Source organism: Apiospora kogelbergensis (genome assembly GCF_038363985.1).
Source record: "Apiospora kogelbergensis strain CBS 113332 chromosome Unknown utg000002l_segment0_segment0, whole genome shotgun sequence".
Classification (NCBI taxonomy): domain Eukaryota; kingdom Fungi; phylum Ascomycota; class Sordariomycetes; order Amphisphaeriales; family Apiosporaceae; genus Apiospora; species Apiospora kogelbergensis.
The window spans coordinates 3,765,398-3,787,842 of record NW_027117419.1 but is presented as its reverse complement, the minus strand read 5'-3'; the positions used below and the strand labels follow the sequence as shown (position 1 = coordinate 3,787,842).

General features: G+C 52.9%; 10 protein-coding genes across 10 annotated transcripts; 5 read left to right on the top strand and 5 right to left on the bottom strand.

Moving 5' to 3' along the window:
- Positions 1 to 37: 37 nt before the first annotated feature.
- Positions 38 to 2,476, top strand: PG998_004153 (uncharacterized protein; the record flags this gene model as incomplete). Its single annotated transcript, XM_066870971.1, has 3 exons — positions 38 to 280; positions 339 to 953; positions 1,034 to 2,476. The coding sequence occupies 3 exons, from the start codon at positions 38 to 40 to the stop codon at positions 2,474 to 2,476; spliced, it is 2,301 nt and encodes a 766-aa protein (XP_066734721.1).
- Positions 2,477 to 3,456: 980 nt separating this feature from the next.
- On the bottom strand, positions 3,457 to 9,553 carry PG998_004152 (AT hook domain-containing protein; the record flags this gene model as incomplete). The annotated part of the gene is made up of 4 exons (XM_066870970.1): positions 3,457 to 8,147; positions 8,212 to 8,885; positions 8,954 to 9,134; positions 9,322 to 9,553. The coding sequence occupies 4 exons, from the start codon at positions 9,551 to 9,553 to the stop codon at positions 3,457 to 3,459; spliced, it is 5,778 nt and encodes a 1,925-aa protein (XP_066734720.1).
- An 857-nt stretch (positions 9,554 to 10,410) lies between these two features.
- Positions 10,411 to 10,922, top strand: PG998_004151 (uncharacterized protein; the record flags this gene model as incomplete). Its single annotated transcript, XM_066870969.1, has 3 exons — positions 10,411 to 10,525; positions 10,610 to 10,847; positions 10,904 to 10,922. The coding sequence occupies 3 exons, from the start codon at positions 10,411 to 10,413 to the stop codon at positions 10,920 to 10,922; spliced, it is 372 nt and encodes a 123-aa protein (XP_066734719.1).
- Positions 10,923 to 11,056: 134 nt separating this feature from the next.
- Positions 11,057 to 12,173, bottom strand: PG998_004150 (armadillo-type protein; the record flags this gene model as incomplete). Its single annotated transcript, XM_066870968.1, has 3 exons — positions 11,057 to 11,579; positions 11,651 to 12,111; positions 12,156 to 12,173. 3 exons carry the CDS (start codon positions 12,171 to 12,173, stop codon positions 11,057 to 11,059), a joined length of 1,002 nt encoding a protein of 333 aa, XP_066734718.1.
- A 578-nt stretch (positions 12,174 to 12,751) lies between these two features.
- Positions 12,752 to 13,559, top strand: PG998_004149 (uncharacterized protein; the record flags this gene model as incomplete). Its single annotated transcript, XM_066870967.1, has 2 exons — positions 12,752 to 12,794; positions 12,868 to 13,559. The coding sequence occupies 2 exons, from the start codon at positions 12,752 to 12,754 to the stop codon at positions 13,557 to 13,559; spliced, it is 735 nt and encodes a 244-aa protein (XP_066734717.1).
- Positions 13,560 to 15,053: 1,494 nt separating this feature from the next.
- PG998_004148 (uncharacterized protein) lies at positions 15,054 to 15,275 on the top strand (the record flags this gene model as incomplete). The annotated part of the gene is made up of 1 exon (XM_066870966.1): positions 15,054 to 15,275. One exon carries the CDS (start codon positions 15,054 to 15,056, stop codon positions 15,273 to 15,275), a length of 222 nt encoding a protein of 73 aa, XP_066734716.1.
- Positions 15,276 to 16,335: 1,060 nt separating this feature from the next.
- Positions 16,336 to 17,772, bottom strand: PG998_004147 (putative phosphoprotein phosphatase X-1; the record flags this gene model as incomplete). The annotated part of the gene is made up of 5 exons (XM_066870965.1): positions 16,336 to 16,695; positions 16,728 to 17,359; positions 17,416 to 17,506; positions 17,576 to 17,699; positions 17,756 to 17,772. The coding sequence occupies 5 exons, from the start codon at positions 17,770 to 17,772 to the stop codon at positions 16,336 to 16,338; spliced, it is 1,224 nt and encodes a 407-aa protein (XP_066734715.1).
- Positions 17,773 to 18,576: 804 nt separating this feature from the next.
- Positions 18,577 to 18,990, top strand: PG998_004146 (uncharacterized protein; the record flags this gene model as incomplete). The annotated part of the gene is made up of 1 exon (XM_066870964.1): positions 18,577 to 18,990. One exon carries the CDS (start codon positions 18,577 to 18,579, stop codon positions 18,988 to 18,990), a length of 414 nt encoding a protein of 137 aa, XP_066734714.1.
- A 1,484-nt stretch (positions 18,991 to 20,474) lies between these two features.
- PG998_004145 (uncharacterized protein) lies at positions 20,475 to 21,104 on the bottom strand (the record flags this gene model as incomplete). The annotated part of the gene is made up of 2 exons (XM_066870963.1): positions 20,475 to 20,831; positions 20,880 to 21,104. The coding sequence occupies 2 exons, from the start codon at positions 21,102 to 21,104 to the stop codon at positions 20,475 to 20,477; spliced, it is 582 nt and encodes a 193-aa protein (XP_066734713.1).
- Positions 21,105 to 21,183: 79 nt separating this feature from the next.
- Positions 21,184 to 21,603, bottom strand: PG998_004144 (uncharacterized protein; the record flags this gene model as incomplete). Its single annotated transcript, XM_066870962.1, has 1 exon — positions 21,184 to 21,603. The coding sequence occupies one exon, from the start codon at positions 21,601 to 21,603 to the stop codon at positions 21,184 to 21,186; it is 420 nt and encodes a 139-aa protein (XP_066734712.1).
- Between the last annotated feature and the right edge of the window lie 842 nt (positions 21,604 to 22,445).

Genomic DNA, 22,445 nt, shown 5'->3' with positions numbered 1-22,445 from the left:
ACCCGACCAAGGCATTCTATCAGCTCACCCCAGCAAGATGGCCGCGTCCCCCTCGGACACATCATCGCCCTTACTGCAGCCATGGGGGCTCGACCAGCCAGACGACGACGTGCGCCCTGGCACCGCTCTCATGGACGCTCGTATCAGGGAGCTCCAACGCGAGCAGGGATACACCCGGTTTTTCTTCCAGCCCGAGCATCATGTCGACGACCCCCAGGCTCAGAAGGCAAGAGGCGACACGCTGGTGCAGGTGCTATTTCCAAGCAGTAGCTACGTTAGAGTACGTCACCCTGCCATGCTTACCCCGGCGTATATCTATTGATGTTCATCTTTTCCAGTGCGACGGTACGGTTTGGAGTCATGTACAGTTCCGCATGAGTGCCGACGCCATCTTGGCTACTGGGTCCGCCGTCTTCAGGAAGAAGCTGGCCATGGTCACCCCAAAGATGAGGATGCGGCGCCAGCAAGACCGTACAGGCCCCATGCTTCCAGAGGATGTCGAGTATATACTTGACTTGACCCCGCCCGACATGGACGACGAATTAGCCGCTCTGGTGAGCATACTGTCCGTGCCCGAGAGTGTTCGCTCATGGTGGCAATCCGGACTGAGGTTGAACATCAAGAGATCTCTGGTGTGTGGACACGACGACGCCTGCCCTGACCACCAAAACGTGCCCGAAAACTGTCAACGACTCCCCGGAGCCGCTGCAACAACCACCGGGCACCAGTATCAGGAAAGCCTGCCTGTGCTGGATCTTGATGATATCGTCGGGCCTGTCCCATCGCGGCAAATTCCCGATTACTGCCCAATTCGCCACCGGGCAAATATCATATTTCTCATGGAAGCCGTCATGACTGGCAGTTCTGCTTCAATAGTGGACATGTTGGACTCTGCGACACGCGTCTATACCCTGGTGAAGTTGGCTAAAGCCCTGGACTGTATTGGTGTAATAGTTAGTAAACTCGCCATGTTCAGAGTGATCCCAACTAGTGGAACAAGATTCTGACATACAAATACTTTTTGTTTTCGCAGCGTGATCCCGTCTTCACCTGGGCCCTAGCTCATCCGAGTGGCAACTTCATCGAGCTCTTGCCTGAAGTTAGCCTCGAATTGTTTTGGGATCTGAAAGTCGACGCCGCCGTGCGTAGTACCTTTTCAATTCTCGTGGTCGAGGGTGCTATGGAACTTCTCGGCCTTCCCGCCGACTCGAATGCCAATGCCACATCGAGCACCGCCACCGAGCGCGCTGGATCCACGACCATCTTTGGACGTAAGCGAGACAGGCTGCCCGACGACATATCTAATGCTATCCAGCATGCTCGAGATAGTCTTACCGAGAGAACCCGTGCACTGGTTGCCCAGCTCAAATCAGACAGTGTTTATGACCTCTTAAGTCAAGATGACTGGGCTGGCACGAGCATTCCTGAATGGGACCACCTCAGCAGCATCGGTGAGACCCTTGGCTGCACCGTCCCTGGCCGCTCTGCCCACACCGCAATTGAGTCATCGCTCCCCGTGGTGGCGGCCCGATCGAGGGACCAGCAGCTCCTCCTCGACGAGTTAAAAACAGCTTACGAGGAATTAGCATACAGTTTGGTTGCCTACTTCCACACTCAAATGGCCGAGTCACTCTCGACTACCGACTTTGACTTTTCCCAGACCAATAGAAATCGCATGTGCTACGTTCCACGGTCGCAGTTTATAAGCACCTCGACAATCTACAAGCGACTGAACGAGGAGCAACGGCTTTTAACGACTTACCCCTGGGAAAGACTCAAGACTAAGGCGGACTTCGATAGCCAGGTTAACTTCTTCTTCCTCCCCGTTAGTACCAACACCCTTGCGCAGCTATCAACGTGGTTAGATGCAATTCTGGAGGACAGTAAACACATCTTCCCCGAGCTGGCACCCTATCGCCGAAAGTACCCCGACGGCCACGACGGCCGAGCCTTCTTCCGACTCGACGCTTTCCGCACCCAATACGTGGCGGCCCTGGATTCTCTGCGGCAACGACGGGTGATACACGGCCTCGAGGACTACGAGTTCTTGTGCCGGTCCCAACACTTGACCCTGGGTCTGACCGAGAACGAGCTGCGCTACCTTCCCATGTGGGCTGGAGGCTATGACGACGGGATGGGAGGTGTCTACGAGAGCCACATCATCCCCAACAGTGACAACGGCCCCTCGGGTCCTGGCCCGGCCTTCCACACGGATCTCAGCGTCCCCACGGAGGCCTCGAGCATCGCCCCCTCGACACCAACCGTGAGCGGCACCACCACCGACGATGACGCGACCGAAACCGCAGGTCGCTCGCTTCAAGCAGATGTCTCGTCGTCGTCCAGCCGGTCGACGGCAAACATCTACAGCTCTCAAAATGTATCCTTATGGGAATCACCCGACTTCATGGCCGAGTCCGAAGAGTCGGATGCTTTTGACTTCGCAGACTCGGACTCGGACGACTTCCCTCTCGACTGAAGATTTTTGTCGATTACCGAAGGTCCATGCTGGAGTTTTGGTCTTGATACGAATGTTCAACAACAATTGATGGCCTTGCCTAGATGAAGGCAGGCATGTATCTATTTATTCCTATGTTGGGAGCCAGCCAACCACCACGGATTTGTGTGGAAATACGTTATGAGAACGGCAGCTTCTTTGGTGAGTCACCACTACGGCCATGTATTCTGGGGGAATATTCGGATCACCTTGCTGACGCAACTAAGCCAAAAGCTGTACCTAAGGACTTTGCTAGATTGTCAATGTGGACGAAGCGCCATCTTTTGAACCCAAGGTACAGAGAATATCAACCGGGAAGCTCTATGATCAAGATTCCTCGTTGAAAGACGCAACGGTCTATGCATCATACTGTCTAGAAATGTACCATGCCATCATAGTGGGCGAGACCAGGATGTTCACAGCGCGAGCACTATTATGACCATTTGATGGTTAAGGAACGAGTCATTATCTCAGCTGTATCGCAGATAAACGCTATTTCATTAGATCATGACCGAAGTCAAGAAGATCCTTCCTATTAGCCCATCCCAGTTCTTTGAACAGTCGCAGCAGTCGATTATACAATCACAGTAAACACACCAGAAATCATATGAACGCTTGTCAAGAGTCTGTACCAATTTTGATGGCTTAGCTACTGGGTATATGTTTCTTTCCGCAAAAGCAAATAGGTATCATCATGGAAAAGCATTTCTTTCCCTTTAGCCCGAAGGAAGCCATGCCATGTGTGGGCTGCCTCTTTCTCTGGCTGTCGCTTCCTGTTATGCACACGAAATGCAGCGATTTCGACCTGTGCCTGACTCTTGAATCCCTGGACGCCAACCCCCCCCATCTCAGCGACATCTATCTTCCCACCAATCACTCTTTAGGGATCAAATATCCGTGGATATAATGTTAATGAGTGAGATAGATGAACGTCAATACAAAGGGATTAGCCATCGTCTTCGTTATATCCAGCTCATGTCCTCGTCTTCCATCTCAGGCTCATCGTCGGCCATGGGCAATGGGTTCTTTCTAGGCCGACCGCGTTTCCTTGGCTTCGAGTTCGACCTGGGGCGTTTCTTTCTCCCGCCTGGTGTATCGCTCGCTTTGCGCTTACGACCTCTGCCATCCAAAGTTTCGTCGTCCTCGTCCTCGTCCGCGAAGTTTGGGGTGGAAGGCTCCCCGTCAGCATCTAGATCATCGTCTTCCTCGCCAATTCTCACTTCACTGTCGACGTTCATGAGCTCGTTGAAGTTCTTGCACGTCTCAATCATTTTCTCCCTTGAATCAAAGCCGGTCATGATCGTGGCCATATCCTCCCAGAATTTGTCTCCTGTGACCCCCTGAACCTTGACAGGAGCTTTGGTGATGTCCTTGGCTGCTGCCTTTTTATCCACCCTAGCTTTTGCCTCTGCTTTTGCTTTGTTCAGGTTGTACAGCTTGCGAAGATAGGTACGTGCCTCCCAGACTGACAGAAGGATCATAGCACCTGCCGTAAGCTGACGAAGACGCTTCGGATCGATGTTTGATTCTATGGCAGCAGCAGAATGGCCTTCACCCTCCGCCGGTGCGTCAGTGGCGAGAACGGTGTCCACGCGGTTTTGGAAAACGTCTGATTCGATAGCCTGCGCTATGCCTGATCCCGTCATGTGCACGATCTTCTCCATAGCAGAGACAAGTGACTGAATATCGCCCACGGCAGCGTAATCGAAGAAAGCAAGGTTTTCAACCAAAAAGCGCGAGAATTCGACATGCTCTAAGCCAGCGCCCTCATCTTCGAGTTTCGAAATATCGAAATCCAGCAACCCGACGAACTTGTCAATGAATCGCTGTCTGCCTTTGGTGTTACTGTTATCGTTGAGGATACTAAGCGTCGACTGCACTTTCGAGGTGAATGGATTGGCTGTGGCACCCCTGGCATCTTTGATGATGTCTCGCTGATAATGGAAAGCCGATTGCACTGCTTTGGCGTACTCCTTCTCCATGACCTTTTCGTGCTTTTGGTGCAGTGACTTATGCTCAACATAAGCCAGCTTGGCGATGTCTAGTCTGGGACATGTCTCCAAGGTAATGAGGGTAACGCCGGTTTCCTTCGGGTGGACGAGTCCTTGTCTGCTGATGCTGGCTAAGATCTCCGTTGCGAGGAATGCATGGTCGTCCTGGCTAGCCAGTGTGATGCGAGTAATATCCTTGAGGAATCGATGGGTCGTCCCCATCGCAACAGCATCGAAGCTAGTGCTGGCCATGACCTTCAAATCTTTTACCTCGGGCTCAACCTTTCCGGATGATCCGGCTGCCGCTGCTTCCTCGGAACGCTTCTCCTCGGTGAACAAGAATTCCTTGAAAGAGCGTAGAATCATTGATTCCAGCGCCGGCACTCGTTCTTCAAAGACCTGCTGGAAAATTGTATAGACGTTGACAGCAAGGAAGTTTGATGGGTTGGATTGGCAGATGAGCCCAATGGCGTCCAAGGCTGGCTTTCTCATCTCCGTCGCCTGGTCTGAAGCTGCAAATGGAGCAAGGACGTCGACCATCAATTTAGATACAGGGCCGCCTTTCCACTTCTTGAACTTTTCTTTGAACATGTCGACTTGGTTGTCCAGATCGCAGTGCTTGCCAATCATACCCACAATGAGGGCGTAGCGATCAAATTGCCGGAATCGTTGTTGGTCTAGAGGCTTCTGTAGTGATAAAGCCCGTATGTTTTGGACTCCCAGCATACTGGAAATAACAAGTTTGCTTAGATGAGCAGTATTCTCCAGAAGACCGCTAATAATCCAAAGACAGGCAACAACATCATCCAGTAGAACTCGAGTGACTTTGCTTACGCAAGGCATCAACTCCTTTCTGACATCGGCTAGAAATTGAGTGTGTACCTTGGGTACTTGCGGTAAGATTCGACGATATATGACGGCTACAGCCCTCGAGGTCGATAGATCTTCACTTGTGCTAATACTAGCAATGCGCGGTTGAAGTCGACGTATCTGCTCAAAGGTAAATAGCTTGGGTTCAGCCTTGGCAAATACCATCAGGATTTGGAGCGCCCCCTTGCCCGAAGGGACTGACGGGTCATCCGAATCAGGATTGTCCACCAAATCGAACATATTTGCAACAAGTCGCGTGCAGACCTGCGTGTTGGCATTCACCAGTTTAGTGTCCTGGGAAAGGATAATTTGGAAAGCCTTGTCAAGGACCTGGGCGGAATTTCCCTGGCGTACGGTTTGTACCATGAGGGCGACATGATCAGTCAAGGATTGTCGGTAAGCCGTGGATTCGTCGGCCTTGTAGAACGGAATGATCCACACTTCCTCGATCATTTGTCGTGCAAGCTCTTTCACACTATCATCGGGGTCTTGTATACGCAAGAGGAGCCCGTTGGCAATCTTGCATCGTATCTCTCTGTCCGCATTGCGTAGATAGATGTCTCTGGCAAGCTTCATAGATCTTTTGCGAACTGCTAGACTCGAATCGTTGAACCGTTGATTGATGGTTGGGATCATTTTCCGCTCGAGATGCGGGCGCATGCCAATACATTTGCCTATCAGGCCAAGGGCAGAATCGCGGACTTGCGGGGAAGTATCATTAGAGCATTGAAGAATTAGATCGACAACCACGCTGTCGCCATCAAGAATCGCCGGATCCGTCTCCAGAACCGATGTGATACTTTTGAGACTTTTGCTGCGCACAGTAGCAGCGTCTGTTGTCATCGACTGCATGAGGATGCTCAAAATCCCCTTATAAGAGTCGCAAAAGTTGTTCCGAAGAAGGATAATGGAATATGCAAGCTTGGCGTGGTTCGCGCTCACGGCGGCTGCATACGTGTATTCCGCAGTAAGCCACTGGCGGTTCTCGATCATCTTACGAAGTCGATATGCCATCCGGCCGTGCTCTGCTTCCCGCTCCGAGTCTTCTTCCTCGACCTCGCCGTCGTAAGTGTTGCACAGACCGTTGCTCCAATCCATTACCATGAACGAAATGGCACTCGTCAAATGAGGGTCTTGTTTTAAGCAGCCTTCAAGATACTCTGACACGACACGATACGGTCCAGACCAGCCAGTTATCTTTTCAGGGGAATGCTTGCGGTCAAGCGCAAAGAAAGATAAATCAGCGAGAAATCGGCCTTGTGCGTCAGCATCGCTACCCTCGAAAGAGCTAGCAGCCTTTCGCACATCCGAACGGAGGTCGGAGATAGCTGCAGCCATAGCTCCCAGAATCTCGAGGGCCATGTTCTTGGCTGGTGCTGTATGTTTGTCGCTTTTGATAATTTCGAGCATCATGAACATGGCCATGCGAAGAATGAGCTCGGCTGCGGGCCAATCTGGCATCCCAAGGCACTTGGTAAAGTCTTCTATGAACAGGTCCAATAAAACCCTTGGTGTGTTTTGCTCGCCAGTCTTGGCAACCCTCAGAGCCCGGTTCACCATGAACTGGATGACATACGAGGCGTTACGCATTGCCGTCTCGGCTAGTGGTTTGGCAAGAGCCTCGAGCTCGCCAACTGCAGTGTTGACTTCAGTGGATGCCATTTCTTCCGATCTAGTAGCATAGATGGTATCTGAGTCACCGCGATGCGTACTCTGGCCTTCTCCGCCATTTGACCCCGGAGAATTGACAATATTTCCTCCTTTGCTCTTGGCGACCTTGGCCGCGCTGGCTTGTACCAATCGCATGATGAGAGCCGAGACAGGTTGAATACTGCCACCCTCAGAAAGCTTGAACTGTTTGGCGTGGCTCTTACTTTTCGGAAGCTTTTCAAGTGAAGTCAGAATGTCGTCAAAGATACCCTGCCTTTGTGCAGGCTTCATGACAAACACTTGCGATAACAGATCCATAGCTACGAGGCGGAGGCCATCAAACTTCTGTACTCCGACGATCGAATCCTTCTCGGTGAATGCGTTTTCAACGAAAATCAAGCGGGATGATGTGAATTCCAGAGTTCCTACCACAGTGTCCGAAAGATCAATGCTGGAGTTCAGGTTGGAGAGAAGAGCAAATAACTTTTGACAAGCTGTGAAGATAGTGCTGATCGGCTTCTTGTGAGCTAGCAGGTGCTTGAAAATTCCGTTCTTGGACTCCGAGGTAGCACGCATCTCAACGACAGGTATGATGATGCCGTCCATGACCTTCTTGAACAAGTCCAACCCCAATTGGATAAGATCTTCGGAATATACCTGCTTCTCCTCTCGACCGCCACACATAACGGTAAACGCAGTCCTCGCGGCTCGTAGACCCGCCTCAACATCTGGAAGTGATTGCATCCATATTCCAACGTCGATCTCGCCCCAAGACTCGTCAATCTTGCAGTCGAGACTCTCGGCATGTCGAAGTGAACCTTCGCACAGACTCTGTAGGCGCTGCAGCTCGTCGACTGGGACTACACGGAAGCACTGCAGGTCTTGAGTCTTCAGGAGGATCTTCTGAACCCGGTCAAAAGCGGCAATGGTCAGCGTGACTTGCTGGTCACCAACAACAGTGACCCATGTGCTATGGCCACTTTCTATCCTATCTTCAGCCTCGAAGAATTCTTGCAGGCATCGTTGTAAGCTCTTCAGCGCATTATTCGCCAACTCTCGGTTGCCAAGCGATCCATTCTGCAAGTTTTCGTTATCCTCAAGCTCCACGCGCTTACGCTTCTTGGAGAGGTGGGATGGCGCGTCTGCTGAGTCGTCCACAATGACGAACTCAGCTTTGTTGAAAGGTCGCCGCTGGCAACTCGATACTGATGCCGGCGTGCGGAGACGATTTGGGGGACGCCTTGGGCGCAATCTGTGATGGCGCTAAGGGCGTCCCAGATACTGTGGGCTGGGGTGAATGCTCTGCTTTGACTTGTGCTGTCGGCGTTGAGGATGTCGCAGAAGGCGATGGACGTGCAGACTTGGGTGTATGACGGGGCTTTGACTGCGGTTGTGGTCGTACCATAAGATCTGCAGGGGAGACAGTTGCTGGATGGCTGAGCTGTGACGGTTCTATCGTCTCCCTAGGCTGCGGTGTAGCCTGGGCTTGAGGTTGTGGTGTCGCCGATATTGACCTGCCGGCTGCCTCCAGCTCCCTCTGTGTAGGTATGTGGACCTCGATACGAACGTGGTTTTTTGCGGCGGCTTGAGCATTGGTTGCGGCAGGGTTGTGCTTGACGACTTTTTGAGGTTCGCTCTTGCGCACCTTTGGCGACTTCTTGCCAGTTCGAGGGGACATTGTCTGTCCATGGGGTGTCGGTGTCTGTGTCTTCGGGGTATCGGCAGCAGGGTATTTGAAGTTGACAGTCGAATTATTATATATCATCCTAGAAAACGGCGAGAGACCGTCGGCTAGATTCTTGGTGATGCCGCCTGTTGGTGAAATCGATTTAGGTGCCGTCTTGAACTGACTGAAGTGAAGAGTTAGCTTGGTACTCGACCTATTGGTCGTGGATTATGCACACTCGAACTGAATCGAATTGCACAGCTTGGGCAGTCTGTAACTCACAACAACGTGATTTTTTCCGGCTTCAAGAGGCTTTGTATGAATTCAAGACTGCCATCCAGTCGTTTTGACTGCGTTGGTGCTCCAGCCTCTTGGTTTAGCGCATCATAGTCCTCTTGCGATACAAGGCCTGCCACCGAGGGTGCAAGTTGACCTGAGCCAATTGTCGGATTGTGAATGATGGCTACAGGTTACGCGAAAACTTGTTAGCCAATTTCTGGGGTGGCTGCGACAAAACTGCAGGCATTACAAAATGGCAAAATGGGAAGGAACGGAATTAGGTGGAAACCAGAGTGGAAGGTAGACTGAAAGATAGGCATCTTGTGGTTTAGGAAGGCGCGCGAGTTTAAACTGGCAGGTACGTTACTTACCAGGCTCGAAGGGAAAGACCGATGTGAAGGGTGTGTATGGCAAGGCCTCGTTCAAAGTGATCGGTCTATCGCGATTATCCTGAGCTTCCTCTGTGGGCTGCGAGGGTGCAGGCGGCTGTTGCGCAGGAGGCTGTTGGGGCTGCCGTTGCAGCAACATGCTGGGCTCGATATACTGGCTTTGCTCATATTGTGGTGCCATACCATTCGCCGCTTCATAGCCGTAACCGTCCATGGTTGCCAATAGTCTGTCTCTCCTCTCTAAGATGCGCTCAGAGTGTAGAAGGGCAAATCTATGCTGTTGTATTGCTACTTCCCCAGCTCATTACAGATATCATCTTTGTAACAAGCCCAATTTGCCTACTTGCATGCCATGAGCGTGAATAGGGACGGACTCGGTTCGATGTTCGCATAGGATCTTGGTGTTGTTGGAAATTTGGAGATACTCTGACTGCTAGATAAGTGAGTAAGCAGGATTGGGTGGAAGTGAACGCGATGCCGGAGAGTCGTCCGGGCAATCAGGTCTTCTCTCGGAATATATCGTCGCGAAAAGCAGAAGCGGCTTCGCCCTTGTTGCGTTGTCAAGCAAGGGAAGTCGCGACAGCCTTACGCTAGCTAATAAAGATGGACGATGGATGAATGAGCGAAGATTGGATGGAGCTCCGAGTCTAAATCCAGATCCTCCAAAAAGCGCAAGGCGTCCCGAGACCCTCCCTTGTCGTTGCAGGGGTGCTGCCGTTGCAGCCAAACTACGACTATTTCTATTTGTTTGTATTTCCTGACTACTAATACCTACATATCATAAGTGCGCAGGTGCATAGTCTCTGGCATGTACCTTACGTAGGGGTTTAATGGGAGGAATGTACATGCTGTCATCGCGCCCTGCAAGTCCCGCTTTTCCCGCCGGTCGGTGGTCGGAGCTTTACTAATCTCTGGCCGACTTTTTGGGGGATTGCCCATTATCGATTATTATCGTCACTATTGTTGGTAGGGATAGAGAAAAAAGTTGCCGCAGCTTTCCTGTCTTGTCTTCAAGCCTCCTCTGATCACTGCCCATCCAAGTATACATTCAACCACCACCAATCGAACAAGATGAGTGCGATCGGATCTTTGGTTTTCTGCACCGGCTGCGGTAATCTTTTGCCCGCATCCAAAGGCGACGAAAAGAACATCCTTACCTGCGAAGCCTGTGGTGAACAGAATAAAGGTCAGTATTCCTCAGAACCGCGCATTGTTTTATGATGGCTTCCTTGTTGAGGTCTTCTGGGTCGCTGACAGATCCAATCATCAGATACCGTTTTCAAAGAGATTGTTACACAGACGAAACCCTCCGATTTCCCCTCGCTGCTCCGACAAAAGCTATCCACAGTCCAGACTGTCGAGCGGCATAAGATCCGAACTGAGGCTGCTACCAACACGGAGATTTGCGAAAAGTGCGGAGGAAACGATATCACGTTTTCTGCTGTACAGCTGCGAAGTGCCGATGAAGGCAGTACTATCTTCTATACGTGCAAGAAGTGTGGTAACAAGTACGTCGGCATGCGCCACGTGAGGTTTCTACGAACGCTTGCTGACTTGAATATAGGTGGACTCAAAACAACTAGTGCCAAACAATACAATTTCCGACCAGAAATACCGAGATGCCTTCATGGAGAAATCGACTATAATTATGCGCGCGGTCGATATGGGTTCATGTGTCTATTGATTATTATACACCGGGTGTCTCTTACCACGCCGTCTAAGCTGCCACTGTCGTCTTGGGGGCCGAGTCAGGGATCAGCGCATACTCTGTTTGGTTGCTCTGCTCGTAATCAACCATGTCCAGAGCGACGATCACGCTCTCCCGCACCACCTTCTCCTTGTCATGGAGGAAACTCTTGAGGATGTCCTCGACTCCGTCTTCCTCCCCAAGGCTGCCGAGGGCCTCTGCGGCCTCGTGGCGTACCATACTAGCTTCTTCGGTGTCACTCAGTGCAGCAGTGAGAGCTGGTATGGAGGCTGGGTGAGAGAGCTGGCCGAAAACGAATGCGATCTCGTGGCGGAAAAGCGCCGAGGAATCCGAGAAGCCCTTAGCCAGGGCTAACACGGCTGGTACCGCGGTGGGCAGGTCTGGGGGCGATGCGAGGTCGCGCAAAGCGAACATGGCACGATACCTGATGAAGAGGGGTGCCTTGGTGTCCATGAGAGACTTCTCTAGCTCCTCGACAGTCTTTACAGACTCGGGCATGGATGGTGCGGGATCTATCGAACCGAAGTCACTACTACGAGTTAGTCAAGCCCGACGAGGCGCAACTGAATATCAGCGTTTGTGGCGATGGTAGTAATCAAATACCTTTGGCGCAGCTTCTCTTGTTTCCTCTCTTCCGAGTTCTCCCACTCTATGCGAGCGATTGCGATTTCGCATGTGTCCTTCACTGCAACATCCTCGCCCTCCCGGTTCAGAAATTCGCGTAGTATGTCCAGGTTGTCGATGAAGCCCAGCGCACCCAGTGCTTCGGCGGCCTCGTGCCTGCACATGGGGTCTTCCTGCAAGTCGCTTAATGCCTTGCGCAGGGGCGGCGTAGCCTCCGTCTTGCCCGACTGGCCGAGGCAGTAGGCGAGCTCATGCTTCAGCAGGGCCGACGGCGAAGTGAAAGCGGCACCAATCGCATCGAGGGCGGCACGGTAGTTCTGCTCGTCGTGGTCGTGCTTTGCGACATGCTTCAGCGAGAACAGGGCGCGGAATCGGAGGGGCAGCGGGGTGGACTCGGAGCCGAGCGACTCTCGCAGGGCGGCAATGGTCTCGGCGGTGACCTTGGAAGGGGGGCGTCGTCCCTGTCCGCGCCTGTATTGACAACTGGAGCTGCATCGGCCATGGTGAACGAGGTTTGGACTTGTTTGTGTGATCGTGACGGTGGGTGGCTTCGAATTGAGCAAGCAGGCAAACGACGACTTGCCGGACGGGCTTTTGGAGGGGTGGAGGGGTGGCTAGGGGACTTTTTTTCTTATCGATAGCCCCGGTAGCTCAACATGGTGAGTCAACAGATGGTGGGGTAGTTGATGGTGGTAGAGACGGTACGCTGAGAGTTTCCAGGTATGTACGTAGTAGGTAGCACGCAACAAGGGACACTTGCACGTGGAATAAGGCGGTTTCCGTCGTCAGAGTCTCGTTGGGCCGGTCTGATGGTTCTGTTTGGACATATTCTCACCGAGTTTGTCTTGACAATCTCGCTGCTTGAAGGGAACAAACGCCTCAGGATAGCTCCACATCGCACCACCTGCCACACGATGCGTCATTGTCGTCTGTAGTTTGTTGTAAGACCTCGTTTGGCACTTTGATAAAACCGATCGATATACTGCATACCCCTCTCGAAAAGAGTTCCAAGTCAGACAGAGTGTTCAAATCAGATTGATGCAGTGCACGCTGCCCAGACTCATCAGACCGACCTACAGAATGGCGCTGCATACCGCCAAGGAGACAGCTGAGAAGCTCATATGTACGTGATTTGACTTTATTCTCGGCCTAATGTGCTTGCAAGCTATCCTCGCTTACACAAGCACGATCACTAGTCGCACCCGCCGGCAAAGAAGTCCAGGGCCAGGCCGAGCAGTTCAAAAAGGGGCACCTCACCCGCGCCGACCTGGACGCTACGAGCCCTATCCGGCAGTTCCACTCTTGGTTCGCGGCGGCGCGGGAGTCGGACCAGGTCCCTCACCCGGAGACCAGCACGCTGTCCACGGCTTCTCTGCCTTCGGGTCGGGTCTCGGCCCGCGTCGTATACCTAAAGGAGCTCGACCCCAAGGGGTTCGTCGTGTACAGCAACTTCGGCACGAGCCGCAAGGCCGCCGACCTCGCCACCAACCCCTGGGCCAGTCTGACCTTCTGGTGGGAAGGGCTCGAGCGCCAGGTGCGCGTCGAGGGGAAAGCGAGTCGCATCGCACCCGAGGAGAGCCAGGCCTACTTCGACACGCGTGCGCGGGGCAGCCGCCTCGGTGCCTGGTCAAGCCGACAGAGCCAGGTTCTCCAGCCTGAGGGCGAGGGAGATGACGGGCGCAAACAGCTCGAGGGCTGGGTCAAGGAGTCGGAAGCTAAGTTTGCAGGCAAGGAGGAGATCCCCGTCCCCGAGTTCTGGGGCGGCTTGCGACTCGTGCCCGAGTCCATCGAGTTTTGGCAGGGGCGCGAGAGCCGGCTTCACGATCGGTTCATGTACACGCGCAAAGAAGGGACGGACGAGTGGACATTGGAGCGACTCAGCCCTTGAGTCAAGGCATGATGAACACGTGCCACAATTAGCCAACGCTTCGCTGCACTATCCTCACTAAATACAACAAGACTTGTTTGAAGCTCAAATGACAATATCTGGCATATCTCAAGATAAGTAGTGAATGTCTGGTGCTATCTCACACTACTATGTCTGCTTCGGGGCATTTGAGCCCATTTCAAGATTCGCGACGCCCATAACGTGCAATATTTGGAACGACTCAACCGGTCAATACGACGCCAGGACAAGTGAGGGCCCCTGGATATTGTAGTAACATAGATTCGGTTCCAACATACCTCAGTTATTATTCTCTATTCTCATCTTCGCAAAGCAGCGGGTAGCTGCTTAGTGTTTGGTTCTGACACTGGATACCTCACGCTTTCTGGAATGTTGTGATGCCGCTTTCAGTTTGAGTGAGACACCACGATTCGTCAAGGCGGACTATACACCCAAAGTTGAATAAAGATTAATATCACCGAAAGTGGTCTTGCTTCTTGCTTCCTTTATTACTTGTACCTTTGTTGGGATGAGTAGGTGAAGAGGCGGCGAGACGGGAGTAGATGGGTGTTCGGTTTCTAGCAAATCCCCAAAACTTCTATTTTGCAGTCACAGCCGAGAAACCGGTCGATTATCTCACAAGGAAGTGTACATAGAACGACCAACGAATCAAGCAAGGAGTAGGGGCTCTGGTACTTGGCCATCGCTAACATTATCATTACTTCTTGTAGGATATAATGACAGTCAACAATGTATGTCTCAAGATCCAAACATGTCTCCTTATAACATAACAGAGTATACTGATCACTGATGTAGTATTCCAAGCGCCGGTTGCCCCTGTATAGCCACGAGGTAGTTGCTCGACAAGTAAAACGTCAACAAAAGGATGTGAACACCGAACCCGAGGAGCCGCTCAGGCTTCTTGGAGGTGCTACTCCAGGAGACGGTGGGCTTCCCAAAGAAGCGCCGGGTCCAGATGGCCGGCCGAGTCCAGGCTACCGCCCGTCCGAAAGCGGTTTATACACAGAGAAAGACGAACGCGAGTTTGCCGAGAACGGAAGTTTATCCTTCAAATTACTCTCGAACGAGGAATTTGTCACCTCAGTGTATCAAGCAGCTAGGCTGAGTCTTCCGGAAGGATGGCAACCCGTGGAGGACCGAGAGACTCTGCGGCAAGGTCAAAAGGCATGGGGTTTATTCACGAAGGCATTTGGAAAGGATGGCCATAGAGAAGTTTTCAAAGAGGCGCTGGTTAATCCAGCCGGCTTGGTTCCCAATCTTAATGCAATGCTTCGACGGGTTGCCGCCCCCTGTCTACAAGACGGGAAACCCACCTTTCCTGAGAGAAACGACTTTCGCGAGGACTATGAAAGGTTTTCTCACCGGATGGAATGCGCAGAGCTGATGCACTACATGGCTGGTATCATCGCCTGGCTGGTTTCCACTCGCCCCCTTCGCCAGCGTCTTGGGTACGAAAGGGTCTATTTCAAAGCCAGGATGTACCAGCAAATCTGGCGCCTTGGGACGGCAAAGGCCTTGTACGCCGACGGCACCCGGCCGCGGCGGGAGTGGGAAATACTCTATGGCGCCGCCGCTCAGATAGGCATCCGGAGCCACATCCAACGGATCAATACGCAACTCCGACGTATCAACGCTGCGCGGAGACGGATGGATGAGGAGGGCCGTGCTTCCAGCAGCGCCACTGACAAGGAAAAATGACGGCAAGACTGCCACTGAGGCGCAAAAAGACTTAGACGATCCCCTGGAGTCGACCGAGGAGACCGCGACTGGGGAGGCTCTAAGAGCCGTGGACCCATTTGGAAATCTGTGGGCGGCATACCGAAAGTCTTCGACCTTCGACAGTACAGCCTTTGAAATGAGTGATCATGTTGGGAAGAGGGGAGGCTTCAGTATGGGAAGTGCTTTCACTGATCGGGGAAGAGAATTCAAGAGGAGCCAAAAGGATAGGGGGAGAAAAAGGAGCGTTACGAGAGAAAGAACTCCTTCCCGCGAGCCCGTCACCGTAGATGACTTCATGGACCCTGCGTCATTAACGCAATACACAGATTGGGAGACCTGGTTGGCCAACACAGACAACGGAACGGTCGTGCCAGATCTGGGAAGGGTCCGCGACTTTCAAGTTCAGCGTCTCCTGCAGATAGACAATGGTAGAGAGGTAGTCGGGACCAGTAGGGGCGACTTCTGGCCCGCTCCCTGCGGTGATAGTCGGCGCAGAAAGAATTGGGCCGAGCTTTAGGGGGTTAGGTGATCAGTCATTGGTTCATGGGATTAGGAGTCTCTCGATTCTTGTTTCATTAGGAATCAGTTTGCGGTTCCTGGTCATTAGACTACTTTGTCACTATCGTGTGAGGGGAAGAGATGGTAGTACTGCTATGCCTGCCATATTTCTCTTTTTCGAGTTGCTTCTCGCTATCTTATTCTTCTCCTTCTCCTTATTTATAGCCTGTGAGACTGTCCAGGAAAAGGACGGGAAGTGAGGCAGTGTTTGGGTCAACGAGGGAAACAAGCCATGCTTCGTAGAAACCTTGCTCCTGAGGTGTGTCAATTGATCAACGGGCTGGCTTCCAAGATTTCACTAAAAACAACCTGAACGCCAGATGATATGGTATATCCAGAGTCCACAGTGGACTTAGTCATAAAGCTGGCCCTCATAACAATGCAGTCGCTGTGTACCGTCGCCAGGCCTACAGAAATGCCCTATTGCTTCTAGGACCCAAACCCTCGTTACAAGCTCTGTGGCCTTGACCAGCTGCCCCTTTTACAGGAAGTAATCAGCGACTGGCTTCTTCGCTGGCATACCCCGCGAGTCTTGCGGTGCAGCCTGGAACACACGATACCTCCGGGCAGGTCCGTTCTTCGGAGCACCCTCGCTTTCCATCATAACGCCTCGCATCCCGCCATCACTCCGACCAACGTCGCCATTGCTACGGGCCAGTATGCTCTCGCCGCCGCCACCCTCGGAAAGCTCCAAGACCGCGGCCACGTTGCCGCACCTGTAGCAGTAGTTGGGGGCGGACCAGACGGTCACAATGCTCGCATCGAACATCTCCTTAAAACCCTCCATGACAAGCTGGTGGGCACGAGCAATGAGCGACAGGTCGTTCCTGTGATTGAACACCTTGACAATATCAGCCCCAAAAGGAAACCCGCGCCGCGGGGCGAAAGGCCCCAGCCGTCAATCTCGTCGGGATCCGACCACAGCAAGTCGCACATGGCACCTTCATGAGGCACCTCTTGCTTGCGATCGAGTAGGCGGATCTTATCCACCGTGTCTATCAAAGGAGACAGCCCTCCATGCACGCAGAGAACTGCGCCTGTGGGGTTGCCGCTGCTTCCACCGCTTGAACCGGAAGCGCCCGAGCCCGGAGGACCCGTCTTGGAACCAGCGGCGGCGGCGGCGGCACCGTTCGGACTTCTTTGTTCATTATCGCGCCGTTGGAATCGACTCATAATGTCCCCGTCTGCGTTGCAGACTTCAATTTCTATGTCGGCATCGGCGTAATCCTCGCTAGAAATATGTTCATTCGGCGGGGAAAGAGTGTTGGATGCGCCAAGGACGATGGCTCCCAGCGCAAGATAGTCGAAAACATCGCAGCAATACCTCCACACATTTGCACTGCCATACTTCCGCACGCATTCATCGTAAAATCCATATACCGTGGTGATTTGTCGAGACTCGTGGTTGCCGCGAATAAGTGTCATTCGGTCGGGGTATCGAACTTTGAGGCAGAGGAGCAAGAGGAATGATTCGAGCGAGTAGAAGCCGCGATCGACAAAATCGCCTTGTTTAAAGTCAGTGTGTGGCAGAAGCAACTTGCGCGTTCTAAATTTTGCGTACCCATGAAGAGATAGTTGGTGTCAGGAGGGTCGCCGCCGACTCGAAAGAGCTCCATGAGATCGTGAAACTGGCCATGGATATCACCGCATATCTGTGGAATGCAAATGTGTCAACAAAGAGTCACGCATCACAATATGAGTGTAGCAGGGCGTGTACATACCGTAACCGGGGCGGCGACAGTGACAACATTGCCCTCTTCAATCAGGAGCTCGCGTGCTTTGTGGCAGAGTTCTCGTACTTGGGCCTCGGGGATTGGACGGCATGCTCGCAGTTGCGCGATGGCCCTTTGAGACAGGTCAGTCACATGCAGGCCGACAAAGAGTAAAGTACGAGGACATACTTGTCGAGGTCACTCATGCTTGCGACAAGTGGATATCCAAGGTGCGCGCGCTCAAGGTTTCGTGCCCGACGACGATGACGGCAGCACCGTCGGGGATTACGCTTGATTTGAAAATGCCAGTTCTCATAACATGCCCAGAAGAGCAAAGTTCTGCATAGTATGTGGCCGCGGAATAGGCTATGTGTGGTGGGAGGTGGTGCGGTTACGGGTTGGTCTTGATCTTTGTTCTAGTCAGTGTCCATTTACTTGTCGCGCGTTATCGCGGTTGCAGATTTAAGGTTGATAAGTGTGGCGCGGAGAGCATGTACGCCTAAGAAAATAGCTGGGCCCTGGACGACCAATGACGCCAGCAGCTTGGGGAACTGCAGGGGGTGTATGTATGTATGTATGTATGTATGTATGTACATACATATGTATGGACACCTGCAATTATGGTGGCTCTCCTCACTGACGTTTGCTTGAAGCCTCGTCTGCTCGTTGTGGCTGGGCTTAGTTAAGGCTTCTGGCTGGGCTTTCCCCAAAAGCTGGAGGCTTAGCCTAAGAATTCGGCTGCTACCTTGGGCCATTGGCCAATCAGAAACTTTGTATTGACTGGCCCGCCTCCATCGGCTTCATGCGGAGGAATCCTCAATTCAAGCAAAAGACGGGCGAGCTTCACTCGTTTAAACCTCCACCACCAAAAGAAACCCACCGCCATGATTTGGTCATAATTGGGAATCTGGTATGCCTCTCAGCTGGATTGTCTCTTCCTCCCCGCCTGCTTGAAACTAATACGCGCATCGCACGGGCTAGATGAGCCACATTTCCCTCGAGCCGCGACCATGCCGCCTCACCTACATCCACGGTCACGCATGACCTCCTCGCTGTTCGCGACCGCCGTGGCTGCCAGTTTTTTTGTCGTCGCCCTGCCTCACATGCTACCCTGTCCGGCGCCCAGGGTCAAATACGCAGACTGCGAAGTCTCGCCCGACGGCACGAGGCGGAGGAGGAGGAGGAAGCCCGAGCCCGTCGAGGTCAAGGACGAAATGGCCCAATTCGAAAGCAGCAAAGAAGACTTCGACAGACTATCCAATGCGAAGGCGAAGCGGGAGTGCCCTGTACCGAAGCCGGGCGGCGTCATAGGCGAGCTCATGGGCTTCAGGTCGAAGGGGGCAAAGACAACCATCAACACCCACGAGACGGACAGTAAAATTGCCTTGAGAGAGCATATGGAGCCAATAGAAAGTCCGGCATAGGCTGTATACCACACACATACATACCAATAAAGTGAACATCAAAGAGAATAGTATGCCGATACACACCAGTCTCTACGCTGTCCGCCTGTTCAGGCTGGAGCATAGCCTGCTGGATCAATCTCTGCATGGCAAAGGGCAGCATCCGCATATCACAGCGAAACCTTGGCAACATCTGAGTTCGGAGGTCGGACCGTCAAGGTGTCGAGACAAGAACTGGCTGGTCGCCAACGCTGGCCAGCTTTGGTTTGAACCTAGAAGCTTGTCGTGGTTTCCAACTGCTGTGGGGGATGCGGTCTACGGGAAGGTCTCCCGCCTGGAAGGCCGAGATCAACAACACCAGATCAGTCTGGGGGAAGTGCCGTTCGAAAGCCAAGTATCCACACCTGATTCCATGCTTCTGTGGTGAGGCAAGGAATAGTCATCCCATGTCCAACCATTGTCGATCTATCTGATTAGCGGCCACTGCTACATCGGGCCATCATGGGATGAGCATGATTAGTGGCCGTTGCGGTGTATAGAAGAGAGGGTGATGCTTGCTACATGGCAAGTAGGAGCCCGACTTGGCACGTGGGAGGTGCCGATGCTTGTGTCGGGCGATCTCACACTCCCGTGTCACATCTTAAGCTAGCTAGTCGACCAACTCTGCTTACCTGATTGGAGCAGGTGGCCAAAACACATATTTGTGCTTGTTGCTGTATCAAATAGAGTCAGCCTGCCTTACTTTTCCCTGCGGCTACTCAGTACTCCATCTTGGCACGACAAATCCAGCTTGAATGCTTGATCACCACCCAGTAGCTAGCTATCTGCCATCCTATCTTCTCATACACTCGGTGCGCACACGACTGGTGCCCAGGCCTCCTTGCTCACCATATTTCTAAACAGCTGGATGGTAGCGAGTCATCTGCAAGAAGATCAGAAGAATTTGTAATGTTGGTTGGCGCAGCCCTGGGGTGCTTGGTGAGTCTCTAGATCGATCTGATCATCACGGCATCCGTTGTTGGAACGCGGGGGCCTTTCTAACGACGACACACCAAGCCAATAGGACCTGCTGCCCTGGCATACTTCGTCATCTTAGGCGATTCATAGCCACTCCAGACAACGTTTCTGATGAACCATGACGGATCGGATGCACTATCACCAAGGTCTTGGGGGATGTGATGTCGGGTCGAGAAATGGTGGTGTCCTTAACTGCCATTCAGTCTGCAATTTTTGTATATAAGGCTTGGGATTCTCGGCTCTCATAGGAATTTCTCTCTCTCCTCATCACCATCATCCAACTATCTAGTCTCTGTGAGTCTTTGTCAATCTTTTCGAGCTGTGCTCTTTACGTTCATCTTTCACTTCCTGTCACTCTTTACAGTCATTCTTTTGAAGGTACGTCTCCTAACCAGGATTCCGAATAGCAGTCTCCTTCGTGATATACTAACATCATCCAGCCGGCTTCTTGTCCCATCAACTCATTCATTTCTCAAACACCCCAACTTTCACTCAATACCACCATCAAAATGAAGTTCATCAACGCCTCCATCCTTGCCAGCTTGGCTTTCTCTGTCCCTACTGCATTCGCGGGACCGGTCGATCACAAGGCAGTTGCAGCTGCCCAGAACAACGGGGGTGCGGCGGCAGCTGCGCCTGCCAACGCTGGGCCCGGCCCGGCTGCCAAGGAGGGCGACCAGGCGGCTGACGCCCAGGCCCAGGCCGACGCCGAGGCGAAGTCCCAGGAAGCCCATGACGCCCTCGTCCAACAGTTGGAAGATGGGCAGGTGGCTGCCGACGTTAACGGCACCGAGATCCTCGAGGGCGCGGGCGCTGCTCTCGACGACGCGAACCTCGAGCAGGGCCTACAAGACAACATTCTCAACGAGATGTTCCTCCTGGGTGTCTGCAACGTCAACGCCCAGCAGCTCGCCGACTTCAACCTTAACGTGGCCGAGTCCATCAACCTGTTGCTGCAGCTTCAGGCCCTCCAGCAGCTCCAGGTCCTCGGTCTGGTACAGGTCCAAGACGTTGCGGCGCTTCTGGAGCAGCAGCTTATCCTTGGATTCGGCGCCGTTGCCGATGAGGAGAGTCCCATCAAGCGAGGAATCAACCGCATCATGAAGGTAAGCTTCCATCCCTGTTTCTCTTTCGTTCTTCCATATCCCCCAACTCCCTTGAGTACACGAGCAGCTGGCTGACCGAGCGTCTCCCACTCTATAGGCTTCTCTCCGCCGCAAGCGAGGCAACCTGGCCCTGCAAGCTCAGCAACTCGACCTTGCGAAGGCTCAGGCTGAGTGCGAGGCTCTTCTCAACGGAGACAATGCCGCCGCCGATGAGAACAAAGATGCCAACGCCGAGGATGACGCTAATGCCGATGATGAGGCCGCCAACGCTGAGGATGATGCCGCGAACCAAGACAACGCCGATGATGCGAACGCAGAGGATGACGCTGCAAAGGACGATGCGGCAAACGCCGACGATGCGGCGAACGCTGATGATGCTGCTGCCGCGGATGCCGCCAAGGACCATGGCGCCGCTGCCGACCAGGCGAATGCCGCCAACGCCGCCCACGCCGCCCACGCCGCTGCGATGGCTGCTGCTGCTCACTAAGCGTCTTGTCACACGGCGCAGCATAGAGCCCCGGCTTTCTCTCCCCCGTGGTGATGGATGGTCGGGGGGAGCCGGGTGATCTCCCTCGACGGTCAAAAGCATGCGGCCTAGATGGCCCGCTTACAGATTTCAAGGACTAGTGGTTGCGATCTGGTATCAGGGTTACAGTTTGACGGTTCCCAGCTGCCATATAGTTGCCATTATAATATAATTTTATTTGCTTCAACTGCATGCTTGACTCCTATTTCGCAACAGTGGGCTTGAATCTGACCATTGAAGCTAGAGCTATCTAGATGTCACTGACATTTACATAACTCTGGAGCGGCTATTGCATGTTGTCCCCTGAAAGCTTGGCAATGGCCATTACAGGTATCCTATGCAACTTTGATGGTAGCTGACCAGAGCTCGATTGGTTGGTCGATGCCTGTGTGGCGGCTGATTCGTGTTTCGGCGACATACTGCCTCCACAAATATGCAGAGCCCGTCTATACTTCATCTGAACAATGAAACGAATCGAGATCTTGGCAGTCGATTAGGGGGAACCTGTACGTAGATGTAGAAAGAAACATACAAACAAACAAGTCGCTGGTCTCATTGCCATTCTTTCAGTGGTCCATGGTGTTCATCAATCCGACGGACTCGGGTCTCTCCGCATAGTATCTTGTGGTTTCGCTCTGATTCGGATTTCGTCGGTGCCGGGGCTTGCCGCCAGGGCGGTGAAAAGCTGGACGGAGCTGAGAAGTGAGGTAAGGGTAATCGGCATCGTCGCCGCCCCCTTTGCCACACAGACAGCAGCATGCATGAGTGCAGTGCAACAGTTTCACATGGGGAGATGTCCCTGCTAGCCTTGTCGGATTGGCGCGGAG